At 38.9% G+C, this 24,317-nt stretch overlaps 1 protein-coding gene across 6 annotated transcripts in view; it reads right to left on the bottom strand.

Annotated features, from left to right (window-relative positions):
• DLG2 (discs large MAGUK scaffold protein 2) overlaps positions 1–24,317 on the bottom strand; it is a 986,088-nt gene that overhangs the window by 40,845 nt on the left and 920,926 nt on the right. For all 6 annotated transcript variants that reach the window (XM_066341286.1, XM_066341281.1, XM_066341282.1 and 3 more), the window contains one exon: positions 8,239–8,415. In XM_066341286.1, the coding sequence (XP_066197383.1) occupies positions 8,239–8,415 (177 nt within the window). The remainder of the gene's footprint in view (positions 1–8,238; positions 8,416–24,317) is intronic.

Raw genomic sequence — 24,317 nt, 5'->3', positions numbered from 1 at the left:
TTACTGTGTAAGTGATGTTTCCTACCTTTGCAAAATCATCTACAGAATCTGTCTTTGACTGGCTCAAGTAAAAAAAAAATCTGATCATCTACCTGAAACAGAAACACTACCCTTATTTGTCTAAGACTGAGAATTGCTCTAGGAAATCTCCATTGAATGCCCCAAAGCTGTCTTATAAGACACATTTAGAATACGTTCCTGCAAATCTCTTGCTTTCCAAGCCTGGGTAGTAGGAATTCATAATTTCTGCTAATTATTTTCCAAAATACAAACTCTAGTGTTTTGATAGAATGATAATTAACATAACATGTTTCCTTCTGTCTGAGTAGGCTTATATATGCCCTCCTGAAACACAGTGACTGTTGGTTACTATAGCTACAGTTTAAATTTAGATTAAATGAATTTCTCTGTAAGTGTGGAATATTCACATGGAAACAGCTCAAGTGCATCTTTCAAACTAAATCTATGTTATTAAAAACACATGAGCAGTCTCAAACTTGAACTAGCAGATGAAGTCCCTTGGTAGTACCGGTAAGAAATGAAGACTTGAGGCTATGTAATTGCCTAAATAGGATTGAGGCTGTATAATTGCCTAAATAGGATGGATGCCTTCTGAGGAAATAATTAGCACAAATGAACACAATATTCTACTTATTAATCTGTGTTAACATTTAAACTCATTTCAGCCCTGCCTAACTTCCTAAAACATCTGCTTTTAACTTAATTTCTTATTCACTGCATAAAGAAATTTGGAAATTAACCCTGAAGAGTGAATCCTATTTATGGAGTTTGTCATAAGTGCATTAGCAGCCATGGAGGCAGTGCTGCTTTCTAGAGGCATAGCAGACAGATGAGGAGCTGCAGAAACATTCTGCACTGCTTTGAGAAGTATTTAAGTAATGCCATTACTTAAATGCCAGAAGTATTTAAGTAGTCCTTCAGGGAAATATAACAACAATGTTCATATATGCTCAGTATGCCTACTGAATGTTCCAAACATTTCATCATCTGGCCCTTGCATTAAGGGGAGCACACAATGTTGCCTCCCATTACAATTTGCATGACACCTTCCACAATAAAACTGTTCTCAGTTGCTTATAATTTAGCTGAAATGTAAAATTACAAGCTGAAATGTTCTGTGTCTTAGGCTGACTACATTATAGTTCTTGCCTGAACTGTCAGTAAAATGGGTCAGCTGTAAGAAAAAGGCAAGGACGAAATAAATGGGTTTGCCCAATTTATACTATAATCTTAAAGTTCTTCAGCTCAGGTGCTCTATTGCCTTCTTGTGTTTGGTCTGGAATTCATACTGTGGCAGCGGGTTGCTCTGGTTTTAGGAACATACCTCTCTTTCTCCTGAAGGAATGAACCTAAATTTCAGAAAAAGTTTAGTTTTACATGCTCTGGAGAACTCCTGGAATTTAGCTTTGGTTCTCCAAAAACTAGTCTTTGGTGAAATGGTCAGGGTGCAGGACTTCAGTGAACTAAGATGTTTAAGATGTTAGAATTTCTCATCTGAGCTACTGGGATATATATATCTATATATCTATATATATATATATTTTTTTTTTGCCATAGACAGAGCTAAAAAGGGATCTAAACTGGTGAAGACACAAAGTTTTGAATCTCTCTGTTCTTTTAGATTTGTTGATTCAGCTCTTAGAAAAGGCACTTTTAAAATGAATACTAACACTACCACTTTTTTGCAGGTTTGTAATTTTTATATTTAAGGAAAAATAAACGTGTCTTTTTTTCCCCCAAGAAGAAAGGAGTTTAGGTCCAAAGGGTTATTTGCAGCAGCTGATACTGTGAATGTCTAAACAACATATGAATGTAAACCCCTTACATTTGTTTAGTTGAACAATATCTGAACATTTTGATCCATCAGCTGAAGATACCGCTTTCAAAGAAAGAAATGTTGCACTTAACAGTGTAACCAGTTTTCTATCACCACTGCTGGACGAAGCAGGATTATGGGGTGATTATGAAGTGAAGGGGAGGACTCCTATCTCCCAGATTTGCTGGGCCCAGACTTGCAACCCTGACTTACCTGATGTACACGTTGCTGCCATGACCCTTTCTAATTATTTATTTGCGTGATAGAGCTATGCCTAAGGGGTAAGGAAAGCATGGCTATGATTTCCAAAACAACTTCATGGCTCAGTCCCGTTCTCAAAAGTGCCTGAGGGGTCACTGAAACCCATCCAGGCTACATCCAGCATTCAAACATGACTGGAGCTGAAAAGCTCCAAGTCTTATGTGGAGACAGTATCACCCTAGCACAACTTAAGGGGATTTCACCTCCATCTTCTCACCCATTCCCCAAGTACAATTGTGTGCAGAAACACTGCTGTGCACAGGGAAATGATTTAAGATCATCTGAGATCTGGGACAGTTGGAGTATACTCTGTATACTCACTTTCTCTTGAAAACATTGCTGGTGGTAGATACCTCTTGGCCCTTTTTATTTCAGAAATGGTCAGAATTCACTCCCTTCTTCCCGTGTAAAGCTGGAGAAATGGAGCATACATTGAAAATATGCTTCAACTTTCAGTACTCCCTCACTAGTAAGTTCAAGATTTCTGTTCTTTAGGATAATGTTCTCTTCCTACTCTTCTGAGGAACTTATTAATGGGATGCAACACTCACTGCACTGCACTGTCTATCTGCTTTTGTGTTTCTGGGCACACAAAACTGTTGAAAAAGGGCCTGTGGGATTTTTCAAAATGAGACACTCAGTTTTTCGTAGGTGCTGCAAGTAAGAAAAGAAATCAAGTATAACTCAACAAGACATGAACTGTGATCACACACTTCTGGATCACTGGGAGTTTTGCCAGTGCCTTCCTAAAAGCACTAATCACTCTTCACAGTGGTGAGGTTGAATATCAAATGAGAAATGCTTTAATCTTCAATAACAGCGTTCATCGCTGATGTAGAACACAGATGCAAACTGCAAACGTGTTTCTAGAATGAAATAAAAGGTAACAGTAGCCTAATTTGCACAGATCTGGGTGTTTGCAGGATGACAGTCATTTCCAAATCCAGCACGAGCACTGTAGTGAGGAGAGTTAGTGAATACAAGAAAGCAATGTAAAATGGATACTTGAAAGACCTTGCTATGTCTCTTGTCTTGCTTCACCGTTTCCAGGTCACCTGCCCTATATTTGTTTTGCCTACCTATCAAGTGAAAGGTAAGTGAAAATATGTATGCACTATTTATAGTTCAAATTTGTGGTCTCAGTTCATAGCTTTTTATTGCTTCCATCCTCTGTGAGATTTGAGATCTGAGCTTACCAAGAGATTCCCATTCTCAAAATTATTTTGGAGCATTCCTGAAGTGGCATTTTTGCACTAAACATGCATTTTTCAATAGGAGAGAACGTGCTCTGCTTCAGCTCTCCATCTGCAGTGTCTTGCTTATGGAAAGCAGCTCAGCACCTGGTCAATATTTATGAAGAGTAGACCTAATGACATTAGGAAGTGACTTCTCATAAAATTGTAGCACAACCTTATTCTGTTTAAAAGCTAACAGCTGTTTTCCTTCAGCACAGAAGTTTCACATCATTGCAAGAGCTCAGGAAGAAGTTTATACCTACACATACATACAAATTTCATTTCATATTAAATTTTTTTCCAATTTAGATTAGTGAGTATAGACAGACAAATTATTTTAGACAAAGATTACCTGATTATGCCATGCTAAAAAGTTTTATCATCTAAGGATTAAAACATTAATTTTATTTAACATTTAGAAAGGTAGACGATTTATAGGAAACCATTTAAAATAAAAATCATTTGAGTGTACAAACATGCCCTTCTGCCAAGCTGAGCAGAACAACAGATTTAAGTTGGCTTTTCACCCACAGGGACTTCTGTGCTGGGAAAACCTCTTGTTCCTTGTCCTTAAATGTTTGTGAAACATTGTTTTTATGTACTTTTCTCCCCACTTTGCTCTGAAAGGAGAGCATGACTGCATGTACTTGTGGGGAGAATGTTGTTTATTTGAGAACACAAGTATCAGGCTGGTATTATTACAGCTGGTAATAACAGAGATAAAAGTTGCATAACATTTGGCAGTCAGATGTACTTAACTACCTGAAAATGGGTATCTTAGAATAATGCCCAGTCTGACAGCAGTTTTGTGACTGCACATCTGAAGGGCAACAGAAAGATTAGTGTAATTATTTCGGTGTTTTAAGGTGAAATCCTCGTTGGCTCTGCAGAGGGAGCAGTAGTAAAAGTAGTGAGAATTTTTGCTCAGCCATTCTGGGGCAATCTGTGTGAAATCTCAGGCTGCATTCCAGACCCACAGACTCAAGTCAAGCAGATATACACACACCACAGAAAATACTGAGGCTTGACATTCGTGAGGTGGGAGGTTGCTGTTGTGGTGGGCTTGCAATGTAGGAGCCTGTCCCTGTGCAGAGACTCAGCAAGAAAAAAGTGAAAAGAACTGGAGGTGTAAAATCAATCAATCACAGCAAATGAAAATCTATTTACTATTGAATTAGAGCATCTGTCTAGAAATGAAATACACTCTTACATATGTATATTGTTTTTATGCATTTTGTTCATTGCCTTTAACCCTTGCAAGTGTTTTCACAGGGAGGGAATCTTGGACATGAGCTGCTTAGCTTGCTGCTGCGCTTTTATAGGAAGCTGATTTTTTTAAAATATGGATAATAAGAGGGGCAATGTGGTAAATAAAATTTCTCATGATCAAAAGCACAGATTATGTGGAAGCTCTAATCTATCTGCCCAAATGTAAAAAAAAAAAAAAAAAATCCAATGGAAATCTAGTTCTGTTGGTCATTCTAGTATAAATAGCAATTTTCTATGATAAGGGAGCACTTCACACATGCAACCATAGTGCCCAGGCAATACTGCAGGCTGCCTGAGATGTTGGTACAGGGCTGGTGGTTATATCCCCTCACCTTGGAGACCCTGCCTGATATAATTGTGCTGTCATCTTAAACATAGTTTGGATAAATCTTTTGGACAGATGTGGAACCAACAGAAATTTGGCCTGAAATGCTAAATAATTAATACTCTACAATAACTACTTGGTGATGGTTAAACCACAACTGCAGTGGCTTGCAGCCTCCCATGCTGAAGTCTTATGTTTCTCAGCACCAACATGATATAATACCACAACAAATGTATATAATTATATTTGGTTTCTACCCAACTAGCTACACAGTTCTGTGCTTGAGAACAACAGTTATAGTCAGGCAATAAATACACACTGACAAATGGACAAAATGTTGTTTCCAGGTGTAGAAAGGGTTGCAATTATATTTAAGAACTGCAGGATACTTAAAATCTAATTTTCTTTAATCTCCACAGAGGTCATTGGCTCACTGCTCCATAAGATTTGGTCCTTGCATGGATCAGTGGAGAAACTTGGGGCCATCCTCACTTCTTTGTGCTGCTTCTTTCAGTAACACCCCTCCAGCTGCAGTGCTGCCCTCCAAAACTCTCTCTTAATGCCTGACTTGGCAATTTAACTATAAACAAGGCAAGAAATCCACATGTTGGCAGAAGCACTGAAATCTAATGACAAAAAAGCTTTCGAACGCTATTAAATCACTAAGAGGCAAAGTCTGATAATGTATTAAAAAACCTGGGGAGACTAATGAGTGGCAGCTCCCCATAAACACTAAAGAAAATCCCTCCAATCCTTCCAACCCCCTGAAGCCCCCAAGACCCTAAAAAAATAGACAGAAATGAATTGGGGATTGAAAACTATAAGACAAGTGTAAAATTCTCCAATTTACAACATCACGGCCATTTTAGTTTGCAGGACAAGCCCAACAAACAGCTCCAGATGTCCTTATCTTCCTTCCTTTCTTTCTATCACAGTATTTTACTGCTAGATACAACATATGCTGAATTATGTACAAAGCAATGCCTATAGAAATAATCCTGTAGAAACTATATATGGCATTCTGGAGCCAACAGCTCGAATGAGGATTTCCATGCTGTAACTGCCTCTATTAGGTCAAATGAATTCCAGGACTACTCTGTTTTAGATTAATCCTCTTACAGTCAATAACCCACACCTGCAGAGGAAATTTAACTCTGAATTAGCACAAACTGGCAAGTATGATTAGCTTTATTCTCTGTAACTCAGCCCTGTGTGCACTGATTGCTCATCCTCCCCTTGGGTGGTGTAAATGACGGCAGAAGATGCTGGCAAGAGCAATCAGTCTCAGGCACTGAGGAATCATCCAGAACCCACAGAAAGGAAACAATACTCACTTTTCAGTGCAGTGGAAAAAAAAAATATTGTACAACTGAAACCTTTTATGAGATAACAGCAACCTCCTCCCACTCCAGTTCAGGTGTATCATTACATTAATGCAGACAGAAAATCAGATGCCATTGATTTTTCCAGGCCCCTCGGCTTCACTAGTTAAGAATAAAGATGACAAGTGGAGAGCATGATAACTATACCTGCACTTTTAAAATTCAAGACCCTTATTTTTAGCTTCTAACCAACCTATTTTCATACAGTCTCTTAAAAAAAATTTCTGTTTTCTCCCACTGTTTCCTAAGGCACATCTTATTCCTGGGCTTTATTATATATGTCCGACACTGGCTAGAGAACCTTTATCTTTTGTCCTTGTAAACACCACTGTGTGGGTAACCCAATAAGCTTTAGGCACATACCACTTTTCCATTTTACAGGATATACAATTCCACATCTTAATTAGCTGCTTTGCTTCACCCTTTTTTCCTCTGTAGTTGTTTATTATGTCTGCCAGCTTTTTGCACCTTTTCACAGCAGGCACTACACAGGAGTGAGCTTTGTGCACATACTTTCCTTAGCATTAAAGAAACTCCTTTCTCTTCTATGTATGGCCCAATCATGTAATTACAGCAGTTTTAACTGTAGCAATGAATAGCAGGCAAGTAATCCTTTTTCAATATCTAGAGACTAAGTCTGGTTAATGGGCACATTTTCCATCATGTAACTTATAATCTAACCTTCTAATGTAATCTTTCATTTCAATCTATTACATAACTCCAAAACTGCTCTTTGCTGAAAAACCAGGTGTGGATGCTATTCAAACATGATCATTAGTGAAATTAAGGTCCTTTTAGGGGTCATGTCAACAAGGTATTTGATGGCCTTTTAGTTTATTTTAACATGACTTAGAACAATGAGTACCATAAGCTCTATTAGTACCTTGGCCAATTCTCTTGAAACAGCAGCAGATGCTCAAGGGAGCATCAAGCATTCCATTCCCCACTACAAAAAATTGTCATGATCATTTTTACACTAGTGCTAAAGCTGAAGTAGCTAGGAATAGAAAGTTTATACACAGTATGAGGGCATTGCCGCAAAAAAGAAATGTAATATGTTTTGACAGATTACATTCTCCTCCTACCCTTTCAGTTCTTGACCTTTCTATAGGAACTATCAAGAGAGCCAGGAAGCTATACTGGTTTGTGTACTAGTTCTGATACTATCAGAGACTTGTGGCTAATTTTATAAAAGCATCTAGGCAGAATAAACAATACAAACAATGAGGGAAATTCTGATATCTGTTTTCTCTCCGACAGTCACAATGAATCCATCACAGAGACACAATGATTCAGATTTAGCTTGGAGAGCAGATGAAAGATTCTTCATTAACATTATATGAAAAAATTATTAATATTGATTTTCCATCAGTTTCCAGGCAGTCAGAGATTAAACTAACAAATTTTGAAGCCAAATATGAGCATTATATAATTTAGCACCATATTTTACATCACACAGGCTGAGAAGCTTAATTCTATTACCCTCGCAAAAAAAGACATACAGTCTTGATTTGAAAATGTCAAGACATCCATTACATCCTTCAGCAGTTTGATGCAATGGCTAATCTCCCTGACATTAAAACATGTGCTCCACTTCAAATTCAGAGCAAATTCCCAGACTTGGGTTCTGGTTACTCCTTTTTTTTGCTCAAGCTCTTTAGTAGACAGCAATCTCTCCTTTTCCCCTTTCTTTATGAAGTTACTAGTAATTGAGTCACCTTCTGAGTTTCTTTTCGGTACAATTATAAACAGCCTGAATGCTTTTAATCTCACAGCAAAAAATTGTGTCTTCCAACTCTTGAAATACCTGTGGGATTTTTCTTTACTACCCCCAGTTTTTCAGTAGATTGATGCACCTCATCTTTGGAAAAAAATAGAAATATTTTAAGATAATGGCCAAGGAGGTAATAAGGAGGAGGCAGCACTCACCTCCTCTTGCTGGGTATAACTCCCATCTCCTCACTGTCCCCCTCCAGAGTGACCCTCCTCGCCTGCCACCACTCATCATCTGAGGCGTTGATGACGTGAAGGATGTCTCCATACTTGAAACTGAGTCCTTGGCTTGGGAGGCCACTGTCTTTGCTCTTGTCATAGTCAAACATGGCTCTGTGAAAGGAAACAAAGATATGAAGGCAGGCAATTAGATCAGTCTGGGTATGTTTACTTCTGAACAATTAATCATACTTTATGTCACGTGTAACCCTTTCACTTTTCCAAAGGGAAAGGTCCTACTCAGAAAAAAACCTCCTTCCACTTTGAAGTTAGTCTTTACAGAAGACTTTTTTTTTTTCCTGTAAGAGAAAGTGAATAGTAAAGTTTGATACCAATTTTCAGCCTATGCCTTCCAGTCCTATGCCTGGCACCTACACCAGGGTAGATGTAGACCACTTTCTGCAAGTTAGAGTCTACACATGAATCCCAGCAAGTGCAGATCACTCATGGAGTTACCTAGCTAAAAATCCTGATCTTGGTTTCTTTCAGGAAAAAATACTTGAGAATATTTTCCCCATGTAAAATACTGTTTAAAGATCATGCCTGTCAAGAACTGATGTTTATTTCCTATAGGGAAAATAATATGATCATCATACTGGCTGCAGAAATGTTACATCTGTAAAATCTCAAGCAGTGCCTAATTCTACTCTTTTGTGGTCGGAAAGAAAGCCATGGCAATATTTTCACTGGTAAACACTTTTGTGAGAAGGATTTGATGTGATTAATTGCTGTGCATTCTAGTGTAATTGCAAAGAATGATTGTAGCAGTTTTATGGGTAGATATAAAACACTCATAGCTACTTCTCATAATGAGGAGAACTTTAAAAGAAGTTATCAGAATTGTGTGCAACCAAAATAATTTAAAGCTCTTATAAGCATCAACTGTGCATGGCAAGTCTGGTTCAGAAGGAGAAAAAAAGCTATTTGAAATACGTCTTCTTTTAGAAGAGTTTAAAGTCTTGTACTAACATCTTCAGAAATGCCCAGATAATTCCCTTCTCTGAGGATGAAGACTGCTGAATTTTACATAATCCATAAGCTTACTTATGCTTGTGCCTTTTTTGGTAAATGTTCTTGGAATGCAAGTACCCTTTGGAAAAATTTAATGGCTTAGCAGTGGAAAAGTTATTTAAAAAACCTGACTATATCTTATTAAATATTTATATTCATAAAGGACTCTTACTGGTACCAGGTCATCTGCTGCTTCTCAAGTACAGCTTTTTCTGTGAGGACATCTGATGAAGAAGCTCATAAATCCAGAGCAGTTAAGTGTCATTAGACACCTCTTCTTAACCAATTGATGACACCAGATCCCTGGAAGATGGCAGTGGATATACAAAGAGGCACACAACCCATCATCCTGTGGGCATTGCCCTTGGCAGCAGGCAGCAGCCAGAGTTTTACCGCAACTGTCATCCTAAAAATTCACTGATTAATTGTGCACCTTGCCATGGAAGCTGCTCAACAGCTCAAAACCCCTAACCACACAGTTGGCCATGCTGGATACTGGGCCGACATCAGGCAATCCTGATTCCAGGCATAATTAAGTCACTCAAAACAAGGGACAATATCTTCTGTTACAGAGAATAAGGGAAGACTTGAACACCCCTGATGCAAAACATTCCCTGATGCCAAACAGGAAACCTCCCATATTTGGCAAGTTCTAAGATGAAGGCTGCCTTTCAAAAGTTAAGGAGCAGAAAGTAGGACAATATTCTTTGTCCTTGAACAGACATTTGCACCTCAGAGCCCACATATTGACTTAAAATGAGTCTGTCATCATGCTGGCTGATGTTAACGATGAATGCAGATGGCAATGTTTGCCACTGACTTGCTTTGATTGGAGTAATCATGTGCATTGCTAATTAAAATGAGATTATAGATCTCATACAAGAGACTTTTTGAGCACACTTTTCATTGAATGAAAGATTTTGTGGCTGATGCTCTACAGATGTTGATTACTCCATTAGCAAATGAAAATGACATGAGAGCTGACTTCAGTGATCTTTCCAAAATATTTCAAATTAAGACCCAGGTCTTGGTAACAGCTGCATTTGAGTTTACAACTTTGATAACGTTTCTGGCTCCATAAAAAATATTTTTGCTGGTTGGCTGTTGGCTGTTAGCCCAGCTATAAAGTACATGGAGATCTTCACTCCAGGCATTGTTGACTTTTTGGGCTACAGAGAGACCTGGGCACACTCATCCCCACCACCTCAGGCTGCGAGGGCAATTTGGATTGCAAAACCTAGTCCCTTTAAGAGACTGACATGTCATTTCTAATTTTCTACCTGGTGAACACCACACAGTTCTGTCTGTGCTTGGTCTTGAAGATGGATACAAAAATAACACATCTGCATCTGCTGAGTGTCAACTGAGGGGATACAAAATGAATGCAGCCAGACCTCTTATTTGGTAAAGGAACGGGGCAGAGCAGACAGAAAAAAGAAGAAAAAGATGCCTTTTTTTCTTTGCTCTTTCATGTTTTTAGACAATGAAATCCAAGTCTTACAGGATACCTTCTGCAAACACTGAAACTTCCAACAGAGTCAAGGTCAGCTCTCAGCAAAGTCTAATTGTTCTGTGCAAGCTCCTTCACCTGGATAACACACTAAGGGGTGTGTTAGGCACCTTTGATAGGTTCTGCATTGCAGGGAAAGCATCAGAAGAAAGGCTAAAAAATAGTAGCACTTTTGCTGAATATTATAGGTTGAGAAGAGGACATAAGCAATGCAATCCAACAAGAAACCCACCCTTGCACAGAGCACCTCACAGCCCTCTCTGAGAGATGAGCACCATCATTTCAGCTAGAGAAAGATCAGCATGATCAGGACCAGACAGGTACTCTTCCAAAGTCAGATGTTTAACAGAAACAGGGTTATTCAAATCATCCAGAGGGTCTAAACCAAGAAGACATGTCACAGTGCCTCTCTCTCTCTCTGTGATGAATTAGAGTATCTGGCCAGAGCACAAGCACAACAGTACAGAGAGTGGAGAGGCTGCTCAGCAGAGCTAGTGAGCTTTCTGAACTTGCTAATATGACAACACGCTTTCATCTGGCTGAGGCTGCTTATTCATGAGTTGCTTGGGCAGTTCTGCACTGCACTGAGCTGTAAATCATTTTTAGTGTCTTTTACTGCAGGATTAAAGAATAATAATCTCAATAACCTTACAACATTTTAATGACATTTATCTAGCAGTCTTGAACACTAACAACTTCTTTTTTTTCTCCACGACTTATAAAAGTGAATCTTAAAGCACTGTTCTTTTCAGGTGTTTTATACGCTCAGTTAGCTGCTTGCATCCATTGTTAAGCCTATTTTTGGACCCTATGGGACAAAACCAAGAGCTTTCTCTGTGTCATTAAGGCTTTTTTTCCAAGTCAGCTGACTTTGTCTACTTTTGGATTGGGGTAGTCAATATTTTATAGTGAAAGAAATCAATTTGAATTATTTAACTTCCACTTTAGAGCTGTCACCAATGTTTTGATCTCACCAGTATCAGAAAACTCTTGCTCAGTATCTTCTAGATAGCACATTTCACAGACAGGACCCTGGGTTACACAGGATAGAGAATGCATTTTGAAGTTACAAATACACTAAACCCAGTGACTACTAGGAGATGTTGATAAAATATTGGAATAGGGAACAGAATTTGCTACTAACCAGTTTAACAGATGTAGTGAAATCATGATTTGGTCGGCTTAGATCCCTTACTAGAAAAACAGCAGCAGAAACTGGTGTGATTATCAAACGCATAAAGTATATGCACCAAACTTCCATTAACTATTAAGTTATTTTCTTCTCAGTTCTCAGTTCTTGCTGTAGTTCAAGGAAAACTGTTTAATATCTGTACAATATCTCGAAAGTGAAAAGTGTCATTCAAATGTCAAGTGTTGCCATGAAAGGCTTGATGAAAGCCTCATGTTCATAGAAGATCAAGAAAGTCCTGAGAAGTGAAGCAGGAGGTGCAAACATTTAGAAGAAGCTGGCTATCACAAATCTTTAAAAATATGTGAGGCTTGCTTCCCTGATATTATTCCAGACTTCAGAAGTGATCATTACACTAGAATAATCCCAGCAGCAATTTGGACAGAACCTAACAGGTTTTATTTTTGTGCTTGGGTGCTTCTTAATCATTTTTTAGGCAGCCACATCAGCGTAAAACATGAGACAAGTATTTCACAACAGCATTCAAATTCATTGCTCAAAAATTGCTCATTGAAATTAAAATACTGAATTTACCAAGCTGAAATATACTGCCCAACATGCAATGAAGTGTCTATGTGGCATGAAGGCCACCAAAACTGGTGTATCTTTCTTCTTCCACTTAGCATAAATACTTCATAATTTGAGGCCTTTCTAGAAGCTAAACTGCCTTATATAGTAAATTCTATTCCAAATGACACCTATTCTCATAGCTAGAGGAATAAAAGTTTGACAAAGAAATATATTAGCTGTAACAAAATACAAAATCAATTCCTAGTGCAATCCCATATATTACAACCTGTTGAAATCCATCATGTTATATCAATTGTTACCAGCATTTGTAACACAATAAAATAGGGTACAGAAAGACTAAGTGATCTTGCTAAACCCTTGGCAGGAAAGAGAATTTAACACAGAAACCTCTTAGCTACCTCAGCTGATGCTGTAAACACCACTGTTAGTAGTCTTCATAATCACCCTGGCAAAGCAAGGGATATAACTGCATTTGCATAACTGCAACACAAGAATATATTTTACTGAAAGCTTCGATATGTTCAGTGCCAAACCCCAAAATCTTCCACTCCTGTTTCAATGGCCGCTAATTTGATACAGTTCAGGTGCTGCATGGCAGCTTTATTTGCATCTCTGAAATTACTTTCCTCTTCTTCTGGCACAGATGGGAGTTTGCACATAAATTTACAGACTGCTCTTTGCTATTCACTTGATTATGAAACGACAACAACATTTAGCAAGAGAGATTTTCAGCTGCTGTAAATAGTCCTAACTCTCCTGTGATCTGCCAGCATATCTGCATATGCACCACTAAAGGATATTTCTCTCTTCTCTGAAAATTTCTTGAACAGTGATTCTCAGACATCAGGTTTTGTAGCATCATCCTACAGGAGATACATGTTATTCTCCTCATTCACCACAATTGTCCTACTCCCTGCCCTATTCTTTTTTTTTTTTTTTTTTTTTTTTTTTTTTTTTTTTTTTTTTTTTTTTTTTTTTTTTTTTTTTTTTACAGATGGGGAAATACAGTGCGCAGAGGTTTAATTATTTGTATGGTTTTAGACAGTAACTCAGCATCATAGTTAGAATCAGACCCCAAGCTTCATAGCTGTCTTTTCTGCACTCAGTAATAAATGTATTTCCACCCACTTGCAGGCTCAGCTTGAAGAAAAAATTAGAAGAAGATGAAAGAAACACTAATGTAATTCATTGCTATAGCTACAACAGAGAGCACAGCGGCTCTCTGATAGCAGAAGCCATTGCAAGGCAATTAAGGAGCTATTAAAAGGGTTAAATTTTCACACACTAGCAAGTCAATAAAGACTTTTAACTTCTCCTCCCAGCCCTGTTTCCATCTGGAGAAGTTGAACTGTAAATCCTACGTGTAGAGCATACAGAAAAAGGTTTCTCTCTCCTTGGGAGGTTTGGGAAGCTCTGAGCTGCTGCTTGCTGAGACTGGAGGCTGCTGGAATAGCCCCTGTGCACAAGATGATTCTGTCGTACATTGTCACCTCTGCTGAGACAGTGGGAGAGGGGACTGTTGGGAAGAACAGCTTTTATTAGGAGTATACTACAACAATGTAGTTTTAACAAAATATGCCTGACTGTTTGACCTGTCACTCATAGATACCATGATTCCTGCTTTTTCTGTTTTATTTTTCTTTTACTTTCATGCCCATCCCTCCCCCTTATTTTGTTTTTTGCCCTTTTTTTTTTCCCATATCTTGATGTTGTTGTGACTCTTCATGAAGCCCATCTCCTCAACCTTGTCAGGCTAAAAGGGCCAAGTGTTAGCTGTTTGTGTTGCCATAATTCGTCATGACAAGGCAGCAGTGCAACACGGTTGCCATGTTCCCTTTGGAACTTAGGAAGTTAGCACTGGTCAGGGACCATTACCAGCAGCAGTCTGGATGCACCTAAGGTGCACAGGAGTGCTGTGTCCAGCTGTGGGCAGAAGGATGTAGACCTGCTGCAGTGAGTCCAGAGGAGGCCATGAAGATACCAGAGGTCTGGGGCACCTCTGCTACGAACACAGGCTGAGAGAATTGTGGTTGTTCAGCCTGGAGAAGAGAAGGCTCCAAGGACACTGTTGTGATCTTCCTGTACCTAAGAGACTACAAGTAAACTGGAGAGGGACTTTTTACATGACTAAGGCATGCAGTAACAGGATAAGGAGGAATGGCTTTAAATTAGTAAGAGGGTAGGTTTAGGCATGGAGCCATGGGGCTTGCTCCCAGTCAATGGGCACTTCAGGGTGTTAGCTTAGCTGCTCCTAAGGCACCTCCACTGCAGCAAATCCCATTGCACACTAGCATCCAAGCCTTTTCCGTTTGCTATCATATTATTTCTTTACTTCATTCAGCAATTTCTTCATTCAGTCTAAGTAATTCCTTATTCTTTTCCTCCTAGTGGGAATTTGGCAGAGTTATGTCATGGATCTCAATGAAAAAAAGGATTGGAGACAGCAGCAATTAGTTCCAGAAAAATATTATGAAGGAGAGTGATATATTTTCTTTATGATGTTTATCAGGAAAGCGGACTGCCATTTGTCCTAGGGGAATATTTTGCTCGTTTTGGAGATCCAAGCATGATGCTTAATGCCACCTCTTACGAGCCAATCTCCAAATCGCCAATGGGCTTTTTTTCGTTTTTAGCAAGTGCTCATACTCTATTCAGGAAATGGGTTCTGCAAAATCTTTATAGAAAAATGTAAGTCAACATTTTCAGAAGTATCCAACCAATATACTGCACTTTCACGGCCTTGCAACACAACAGCATACAATGTACTATGTCAGAGGCAAAATATCTCACAGTGAGCAAGGGCTGACACTTCGGTCTTTCAGTTGTGGACATGGACAGAACTAATATTGGTCTCAGGTTTGCCTGGCTTTAACCCCTTCCAGCAGGAATTGTAAACTGAAATTCCTTCATGATTTTGCTTGTGCCAGCACAAGGGGAATTTCTTTCAAGGAGCACACTTCTTGCTTCTTTGGCATTTTACAGGGCATAAAAAGACCCAAAGGGAATCCCCCTTCTGATTGCAAACATCTGACATCAAGCTGTGAGCATATGCTTACCTTACCATAGTTTACTGACTAGGAAAATCTGTCTGCCAGTTTCATCTGTGATAAACAGAAGCTTTTAAATACATCTGCATTGGACTCAATGCAGTCTAGATCCTCAGCTTTGAGGTTTGCTTTAAAACAGGGAGACTGCCTCGGGTCTGAACAGCTTAAATTTAGGCACTTTGATAAATTTCAGAGGAGACCTGTCATTGATTCTGGAAGGCTTCTTCAGTAACCCTTTAGTTTGTGGCTGAAATTTCACAACAAATCCCCAAACTTGTGCATGAGATATAGATTTCACAGCAAACTCAAAACTTACACCAGGTTTGTACTTAGCTGTTGCTTCCAAAGAAATGAGATAATTTTTGACTGACCTTGACCTGGCCTGTGCATTATGCATCAAAGTGATATGAAACCTGTCTTAATCTTGGGTTTGATTTTTTACTCCTCATACAAAGTGAAGCTGCTGCTTGACTGCATCTCTGGTTTCTCTCTGAGGTATCAAATGCAGTTTCTCAACACAGATTTTTGTGTTGTGGCATTTAAGTTTATCCATATCCAGAAAGGAAATGTGACTAGACATTAAATCAGGGATACTTTAAACTACTGGGTAATTCAGGTGAAAGTGCAACCTGTGGGTTGCATGGATTGACACAGGAGCCAAAAAGTCATTCTCTCTCACAGTAACTTATTTGCTATCTGAGAGTATTAATTTAGGGTTTTTTTTTTCCCCAGGGAAAAATAGAATAGAATAGAATAGAATAGAATAGAATAGAATAGAATAGAATAGAATAGAGCAGAGCCAATCAAATCATGTATTTCTTTCATAGACAATGAAAATGAAAGGGAAAATTACGACTCTGTTAGCACAACCTGTAGCTACCCCCATACCTCCCTGCATCCAAATATGTCTTCCTACTACTAGAGAATACACAGCAAAAAGCACTGGATTTAGATATTTTTTAGTAATTGGTCTGCACTAATTCTAACTATTGCAATAGAATTCAATGATCTGCTTTGGGTAGTTGGGTTTTTTAGGTAGCTTTCTCAGATACCCTGTAGCTTGCAATTGCTTTCTCTTAGACCTAATCGTGACCCAGATCTGTTGGCAGCTTTTAAAATTCCATTGTGGCCAGGCTGCCCACAGAATTCATTCTGCTTCTTCTGGTTTATAATTAAAAGGAAATCTTCAGCAGACAAAAAGAACCCCCTGGTAACATAATTATTACTACCAGCCAGATATATGATGGTTTATTTTTCTTTTTTATTTTTTTGGATAAGGATATTAGACATCTGCAGAACTTAAGTAAGAGAAAGCCTTCCTATGAGAAAATGATCCACATTTATGATTTGAACAATTTGAACATAATGGTAACAAAAAGACTTGTAAGAGATGGATCAAGCATAATGCCTCTATACTAAAAAAACATCCCACCAGCCAAAATTCAGATATTTTTGTCAGCAAAGTATTTTTTTTTCCTTTTCTCTTGAGAAATCAACATTGGAGCCTTGTCAATCTGAATAATCTGACTTACTTCTCTTGTAAGAGGTGAGGAACTCCACAGACTTTCCTATCATGGAGGTGCTCATAACATAACAAACCATAATATATCATACTAATTTGTTAATATCATAATAAATATGTTTATAAACTCCAGCTTTTAGAAACTGCTACTGGAAAAAAAGATTGTTCTCTCACTGTGAAAAAGTGTAGACAAGCAAAACTCAGAGAAAGTATTAATGAGACAGAACACTGGCTGCTCTGAGGAGAGAGGGCATTATGGAAAAGTCAGTACAGTTGTTTGCAACAGCTCCTTCACAGTAATGTGTTCTGCTTGGCCTTGAATGCTGTCCCTTGACTGTGAAAGAGTCACAATTTGGATTTTCATTGGTACTGCATTGACTGAGTAGGTTCTTCTGAGATAACGAGAAGCCTCGTGCAAACAGGAACTATAGTGTGGAAAACCACTGAAAGTTACTAGAGAAATTAATTATCCTGCCCAATGTGGAGAAATGTACTAAATCCATGAATTTTGCTGGATGCAGTTGTTTGAGAAATCATGAAAACCTTTTGTGTCTAGGTCAAAACTTGAGGAATTCATTAACAGTTTACTCAGTCGGCAGCAGGAGGTTCTTGGAGTCCAGGACATCCCCTTGGATGGCCTGGGACCCGAGGAAGGGAATTTGAGCCCTGGACAGGCGGGTGTGGAGCTGGTCCAGGGGGCTCAGAGACCTTGGCACAGAGCCCAGGAAAACACTGGGTTTGATTTTAGTCCATGGGAGAGGCTTCTGACACAGAGAGAGGAACTGCAAACAAACCACTGGGATGTGAAAACAGTAGTTTAGTACAGTAGAAGATACAAAATACAGTAGTTTTAGGGTTCATGGAATAGATGGAAATGGGGACAAGATGGTGGAATTTGGGTGGCACCTCATGTACTTCTCCTTCTTCCTCGTCCTCCATCTTTTGGGGTGGTGATGGCACAAAGTAGTTAGAGTGGATTGGATCAAAGTAGAAATGCCACTTTTAGTGTGGGCACTAGGTATTGGTACAAAATAGTAAACAACTGACATGTAGTTATCTGTATAAATGTAAGGAAACATCCCATCGGGGGGCAGTCACCTCGTGTCCCAGCTGCTGTCCAGACCTCAGCTGGGAGCAGAGAAAATTCTGAGATATCAAGTAATAAACATCACGAGAAACCTGAAAACAAAACCTTGAAGACTCCTCTTTTTTATACCAACGCAACTCAGGGCTTTTAGAGGGCCAAGGACTTTAAACAATCTTGGTGAGGAAACCCGTCCCGAGAGGAGGTGGCCTATAGAGTGAGTCCTTTCTTTGGGTTTTACAACTAGAAACAATGCAAATAATTTCTGTGTTTGACTTTTTCCCTTTTAAAAGGTCACTTTTGAGGAAGAGTAATTCTGCAAAAATCCAAGTGCAACTGAAATTTAAAGATGAATTTTTCTGGCACAAAGGTCAGATGTCTCTACATAACCTCTGCTTCATGAGGCCAAACATGAAATCTCCAAAGACGTCAGATTTTTAAGATGGAACGAAAGAAAAATCAATGCCACAGGCCTGAGCTGAACTCAATAGAAATCTTCTAAACTGTAATGGAAATAATAGAGAAAGTTTGCCTGGAAGAGCAGCAGTTATGAGACGTTCTATTTGGTCAACCTGTTCTGCGGATTCCTTGAACTCTTATCTGTCAACACTTACATATCACAAAGAGGTTTATCCTGTGAAGTTTTATTTTGTGATTGGGTTGAATGTTTTCTAGTAGATAAAATTTTCTATAAACCTCCATCTTCTTGAGTCAAGTGAATAATTCAACACCAGTTTTCACTAGTGTCTGCTCTTCACAGAAAAAAAAGCCTGAAAATAAGATGCCAGAATAATCAAAAGCAGAAACAAACAAACAAAAATTAAAAATTAAAATCTTTGGTGTCACCTCATCAGTGTCAAAATAATGTGACTGTTACTTCTTAATGATTAGATTTGCTGGTCTCACTATGTGTCTGGGAGTCAATTTTCTTTAGAAATGCACTTTGACTATACAAGTGCCGATCGATCACTATTACCCAAAACTTTTAACAGCAGTAGTATCTATTTTTAGTATTTTTGAAACAAAGCTGCAGAGGATGATGCTACAATTCTTATCTTCTCTCTGTGAGACAAAAAATTAGGCCCATGCTGCACTGAGCTCCTTGTAATTCCTCATTCACTCCATTGCATTATTCACACCCTCCTTCCTGGGAGCCCCAGCTCATGGCTCACGTGTGCTCAAAGGCAGGATTAGGGTTAACATCAGAAGTTCCTGCATCCCATTTTTAAAGGTAAATTAAGCATATCTGAGACAAAGTTTTGTAGACATTCAGTGAAGATTAGACTCTGAATTGCTAAGTCACTTTGAAGACATTACCCTAAGCAGCTTTAAGATTGACAGAATTTGCCTTAAGCTGCTCTGAGGCTGACAAGATGAAGGTCTGGTGCAGTAACAGAAGTGCTTTGATTGCTTGCTCCTGCATGGTGCTAGGAGCTAGGAGAAACCAGGTATCAGGATAAGTTCTGCTGCCATGAATGAAGCTCAGAGTTTTGATGGTGTTGTCTATAATGATACTCCTCATTCCGTATGTAATTCCTGACTTAAGCAACTGAACTGGGACCTCTCCTTTTACTATCTTCATTTGAACTGAGTCTTGTGGAAATAAAAAAGCCTAAAGACAAATCTTTCAGGAAAACTAGATCATTCTTTTCTCTCCCCCTGCCATTACAAATTTATATCTATACTGGCTTAAGTTTACCGTGATTTTAAGACATTCCTCTGACCTGCAGGAAAAAAAATTACCATGAACCCTTACTTCCACTTAGTAATTAACTTTACATGGGAAATATTCATTAAAAGCTATGTTTAAAAGCTTAAGTTTAAGCAAAGTGAAGCTTGCCATCTCTTGAGTCAGGCTCCTAAGCCAAATTTTGTTTAGCATTTGAGTAATCTGACCAACTTCAAACAGATTACATGTATTTTGACCTAACTGTGCTATAACACATTCTATTTTCTAGAAAATAATTCTCAGGTGCAGTTGCTTTTCTAATGTTGCTCCTAGGTAAATAACTTCTATGACTTTATTTTAAAGAAATTAAATGCACATTTCAGGATGTAAAACTCAGTTTGGAACATCATAAACCACTACCATTTCCTAAGCCTGAGCCAAATGATTATGTCAAGCCAGTTAATGTTAGATATGTGTGTGCAGAAAATTCAAGACTGAGGCAAAAATCCCAGTTTATATATCTGACAGCTATAAATGTACAATAATTCCTTCACTGGCTTATAGGTTATGCTGGCATCTTTCCTCTCTATTTTAAGGACATTGAATAGTGCCCCCTACAAAAAGGTTTTGTAGCTGGGAAAGTTGTAGAAGAGATCAATTAACAAGCATGTCTTTGTTTGGCTGATCCAAAAATTTCCTCATATTATTTTGCTTGCTGGCCTTGCTGAGGCATTTGCTGAGGCTTCCTTGAGAGCCGGTCAGTGTCAGTGCTTAAGAAACATTTGTACAATGAAGCATTTGTACAATGCCCTGAACAGCACACTTTAATTTGTGTTCAGCCCTGACCTGGTCAGGCTTTTGGACTTGATGAACCTTCCAACTAAAATGTTCTCTTCCCTTCGTTCCATTCCACCTGAGAGGAAGAAAAGCCTCCAAAAGAAAACAAACCTTGTCCTTAACAAGGGAGATGCATGAGGCCAAGTCTTGTTTCCACTGTAGGAGGCAGGAGCAAATCCCACACTCTCAATAGAGAAAGCATGACAAGAACTTTTCTAAAAAAACAGTCCTCGATAAAACAAACCATGTAGGAATAAGGAATGCATTGGACCATATTCAGACTTCCATTATTCAGAGATTAGTTTGTCTGGGGGATCAGTGGAGCTGCTCTGAACATGTAGGAGAGGACAAAATCTCATCAGGGGGATGGTGAGCTTTGGTGCAGCCAGTGCAGAGGTTCTGAGGTTTGGGAGATACTAGAAACTCACCTGGACAAAGTCCTGAGCAACTTGAAGTAATTTTGAGGCTGACCAAGTTTTGAGAGGGAGGTTGGACTTGCAACATCAGAATCATCTCCTTCAAACTAAATTACCCATGATCATATCTACAGAAGGAATGAAGTATGAAATATGTTCAGACATAGGAGTTTAGATCGTATTTATTACTTTTGGGAATATTTTGGTGTCTGAGAGCATGTTCTGTAGTGGATAAAAATACTTCACATTGCTTAAAAGTGCCTTGATGAAGGCAACTGAGGATGGTACAGAGATGCTCAAGCTGTGTACAATTTCAGGTGATCTTTGGAATCATGCACTGACACTGAAAAAAATCCTGAATCAATTCAAAGTGATTAGGGGACTACATTGTGCTGAGTGGCTGAGCCATCCTTGGCCGGTTTAGGCACTCCTGGTACAGCCATGGGATTACAGTAGAGAGGGCTCTCTTTTGTTTGTATTTTGGCAAGACAAGCTGGGTGCAATGCAGATATTCTTAGAGAAATCTAAACTCCCTGGAGAGTAATGGAGAGGGCTAAATACCTATGGGAAAGGAATAATTCTAAGCATTTACATTAGATCAGAAAAATGGGTTGATATAGATGGTGTGAATATTTCTCTGATTCAGTGTCCAGTCTCCTAATGGTAAAATAAGATTACACAAAGAGGGTATTGTGAAGTGCTCAGAAAATGTGGTAAAGTGGCCATATCAATGGCTGTGATGGGTAAATTGAAGATAAAGAGTGAAATGTTTTTGATTTCAATAGAAGCATCTATTGAAGCTACACATTTTGTCAGAAAAGCCTGAAGTATAAATTACACTGTCATTCAGCATTTGCTTATATAAAACCCATGCCATTAAAAAGAATTGAGTCTTAAAGAATGACAGAATAGGGACTGAAAAAAAGTTCTTTTTCTTTTATTATTCTGACATGCCAGGGAGTTGTGGAAAAACAAACAAGCAAGAAAGTGAACAAACAAATGTTGGTGACTGAAGAGATGTTTTTCTTTTACTTGATGTGTACAAGACTGAAATATTCATCAACAAGTTGTTGTTTTTTTTTTTGCCTGGACCAATTCTTGGAATTTTTAGTATTTTGTAGCCTCATTTACAAGCTGTAGGAACTTCCTTTTCACTTCACTTTTTCACTTCCAGCATGGAAACAGCAATGCAATTTAGTGTGTAATTTATTTAGGGGCTGAGCAAGGCTGCTGTCTTTGGAGAAGGTTGTGGTGAACAGTGGGGAGAGGATCAGACCATATGTGCCCTGTTCCCTATATGCTCCCTAAACATCTGCTGCTAACCGGTACCACAGAAAGGACACTTGTCACAGGAAGGACATTCAACTAGATGCACCTTTCTCCTGAGCCAGGGTAGTTGCAAGAGAAAATTGATGTTAATTTTATAGAGGAGAACAGATACAGAAGGTGAGAAACCAAAATTGTCTGCACAACATGCATTAGTGCTGACAGGTGAAAGGATGTGGAAAATGTTCAATGTTAAAAAAAAAAAAAAAAAAAAAAGAAAACCAGATGGAAAAAAAAAATATCTAACACTAGAAATATCTGTGGGTGACAAATTATGAAAATGGGGCTTAAGGGTTTTCCCTGCATGTTGGTGATGACTCTCAGCCATCAGTCAGCTGGGACAGAGTGATTCCCAGCACCAAGAATGCTGCCCAGACAAGCCATAGACTGCCAGACTTCCCAGGGAGCTGGGCAAACTCACAGAAGTCAGAGAGGGACAATTACTGTGGAGCTGTGGAATTTCCATGCACGTGTCAAATAAATTTTGACCCTGTGCCCCTCTATCAAGGGCTGTGTGTGAAGATTAATTGCATATTACTTCAGCAAGATGAAAGCTGCTTTGCACATAAAGTGCTGGACTGCACTAAACAGAAATAGTGTAAACAGGAGTTTCAAACCACCTCTGAAATGAATCTGCCTTAACTCTACAGACTGACCAAAGCACTTGGTCTGTGTGTAGTCTTTAAATAATTTTAATACCTATATCCAAGCATTTTCCCTATGTCCAGCTGTACCGTTCACCACTCCAGCATCACAGGATCAAATTCCATTTGGTTGTTTAATATACCATCCAACTACCAGTGCAAATCCTATGTTTTAAATCGTTTTCCTTCTGTTTATATCTCATTAGCCTAGTATTTCCTGTTAGCTAAGAAAATATCTGTTTTTCCAGAAAAGTTTGAAATGTTTCTTTTCCACAGCTAAAATGTACCCCTACAGTCCTGTCAGTAAGCTCTTTAAAGTGAACCAAGTTAGAGGTAAGACTAAACAGAGTGATTTTGTATTGCAATGAACAACTTTCATTAAAAAAACCCCCAAAACCCAAGAAGTCAGTACAAGATGCAACATGATGAAATAAATATGAATTTTAAAACACCTTTAAAATTGAATGTATGGAACTTGATGTATCTTCAAAGGGACCTTTGCCTTATGATCTCAAAACTGTATCTTAAAATCCCTTTTTTGAACTTAAGAGCAAGAGCCTATCTTCTTTTAAAGGGTAGATAGAGACACTATCTTCTTTACCAGAAAGGCCTTTGTTAAACAAAGCCTCACTGCAGCATGCAAGTGCCTCTGAGGGAAAATTTAAAAAAAATCTTCCCAGTAGCAGGACTGCTTCTGAAAATCTTTGTATCTTCCACAGCTGTACCAATAATTTACTGCCACTAATTACCAGTTCCATTGCAGTACCGGTCTTTAGGGAGGTGGGTTGAGATTTTTCATTTCCTTGCTTTGTTTTCAAGAGTTTGTATTGTTCCTCCCCTTTACCCAAGGCTGAGGGATCTCCTGCCTGCTGCAGTGGGGATTTCTGTGCTTTCAGCTATCTCCAGGTTGAGCCTATGCCCCAGGTTGGGTTCACTCCCTGTTCAGAGAGCAGCAGCCACTGGGGCTGCCCTGGCCCTGCATTGCCAAATGAGGAGCATTTCTCACTGAGGACAGGATGTGCCACCACAAATCCTGTCACAACCAAGGTGCAAAACAAGGCCACAGCAATGTCCTGGCCTTACAACATCACTGTCAGTATCTTTGGAAAACTCTCCTACCTCCTCAAATGCTTGTTGGCAGCTCACGCATGATCAGCCTGAAGGAGCGCTAGGGCAGGAGGTGGGCAGGAGAGAAAGGCTGGCAGCAAGCAGTGCCTTCTAGCTCTGAAT

This window comes from Sylvia atricapilla, chromosome 2, assembly GCF_009819655.1.
Source record: "Sylvia atricapilla isolate bSylAtr1 chromosome 2, bSylAtr1.pri, whole genome shotgun sequence".
Classification (NCBI taxonomy): domain Eukaryota; kingdom Metazoa; phylum Chordata; class Aves; order Passeriformes; family Sylviidae; genus Sylvia; species Sylvia atricapilla.
This window is presented reverse-complemented; position numbering and strand designations above follow the sequence as displayed.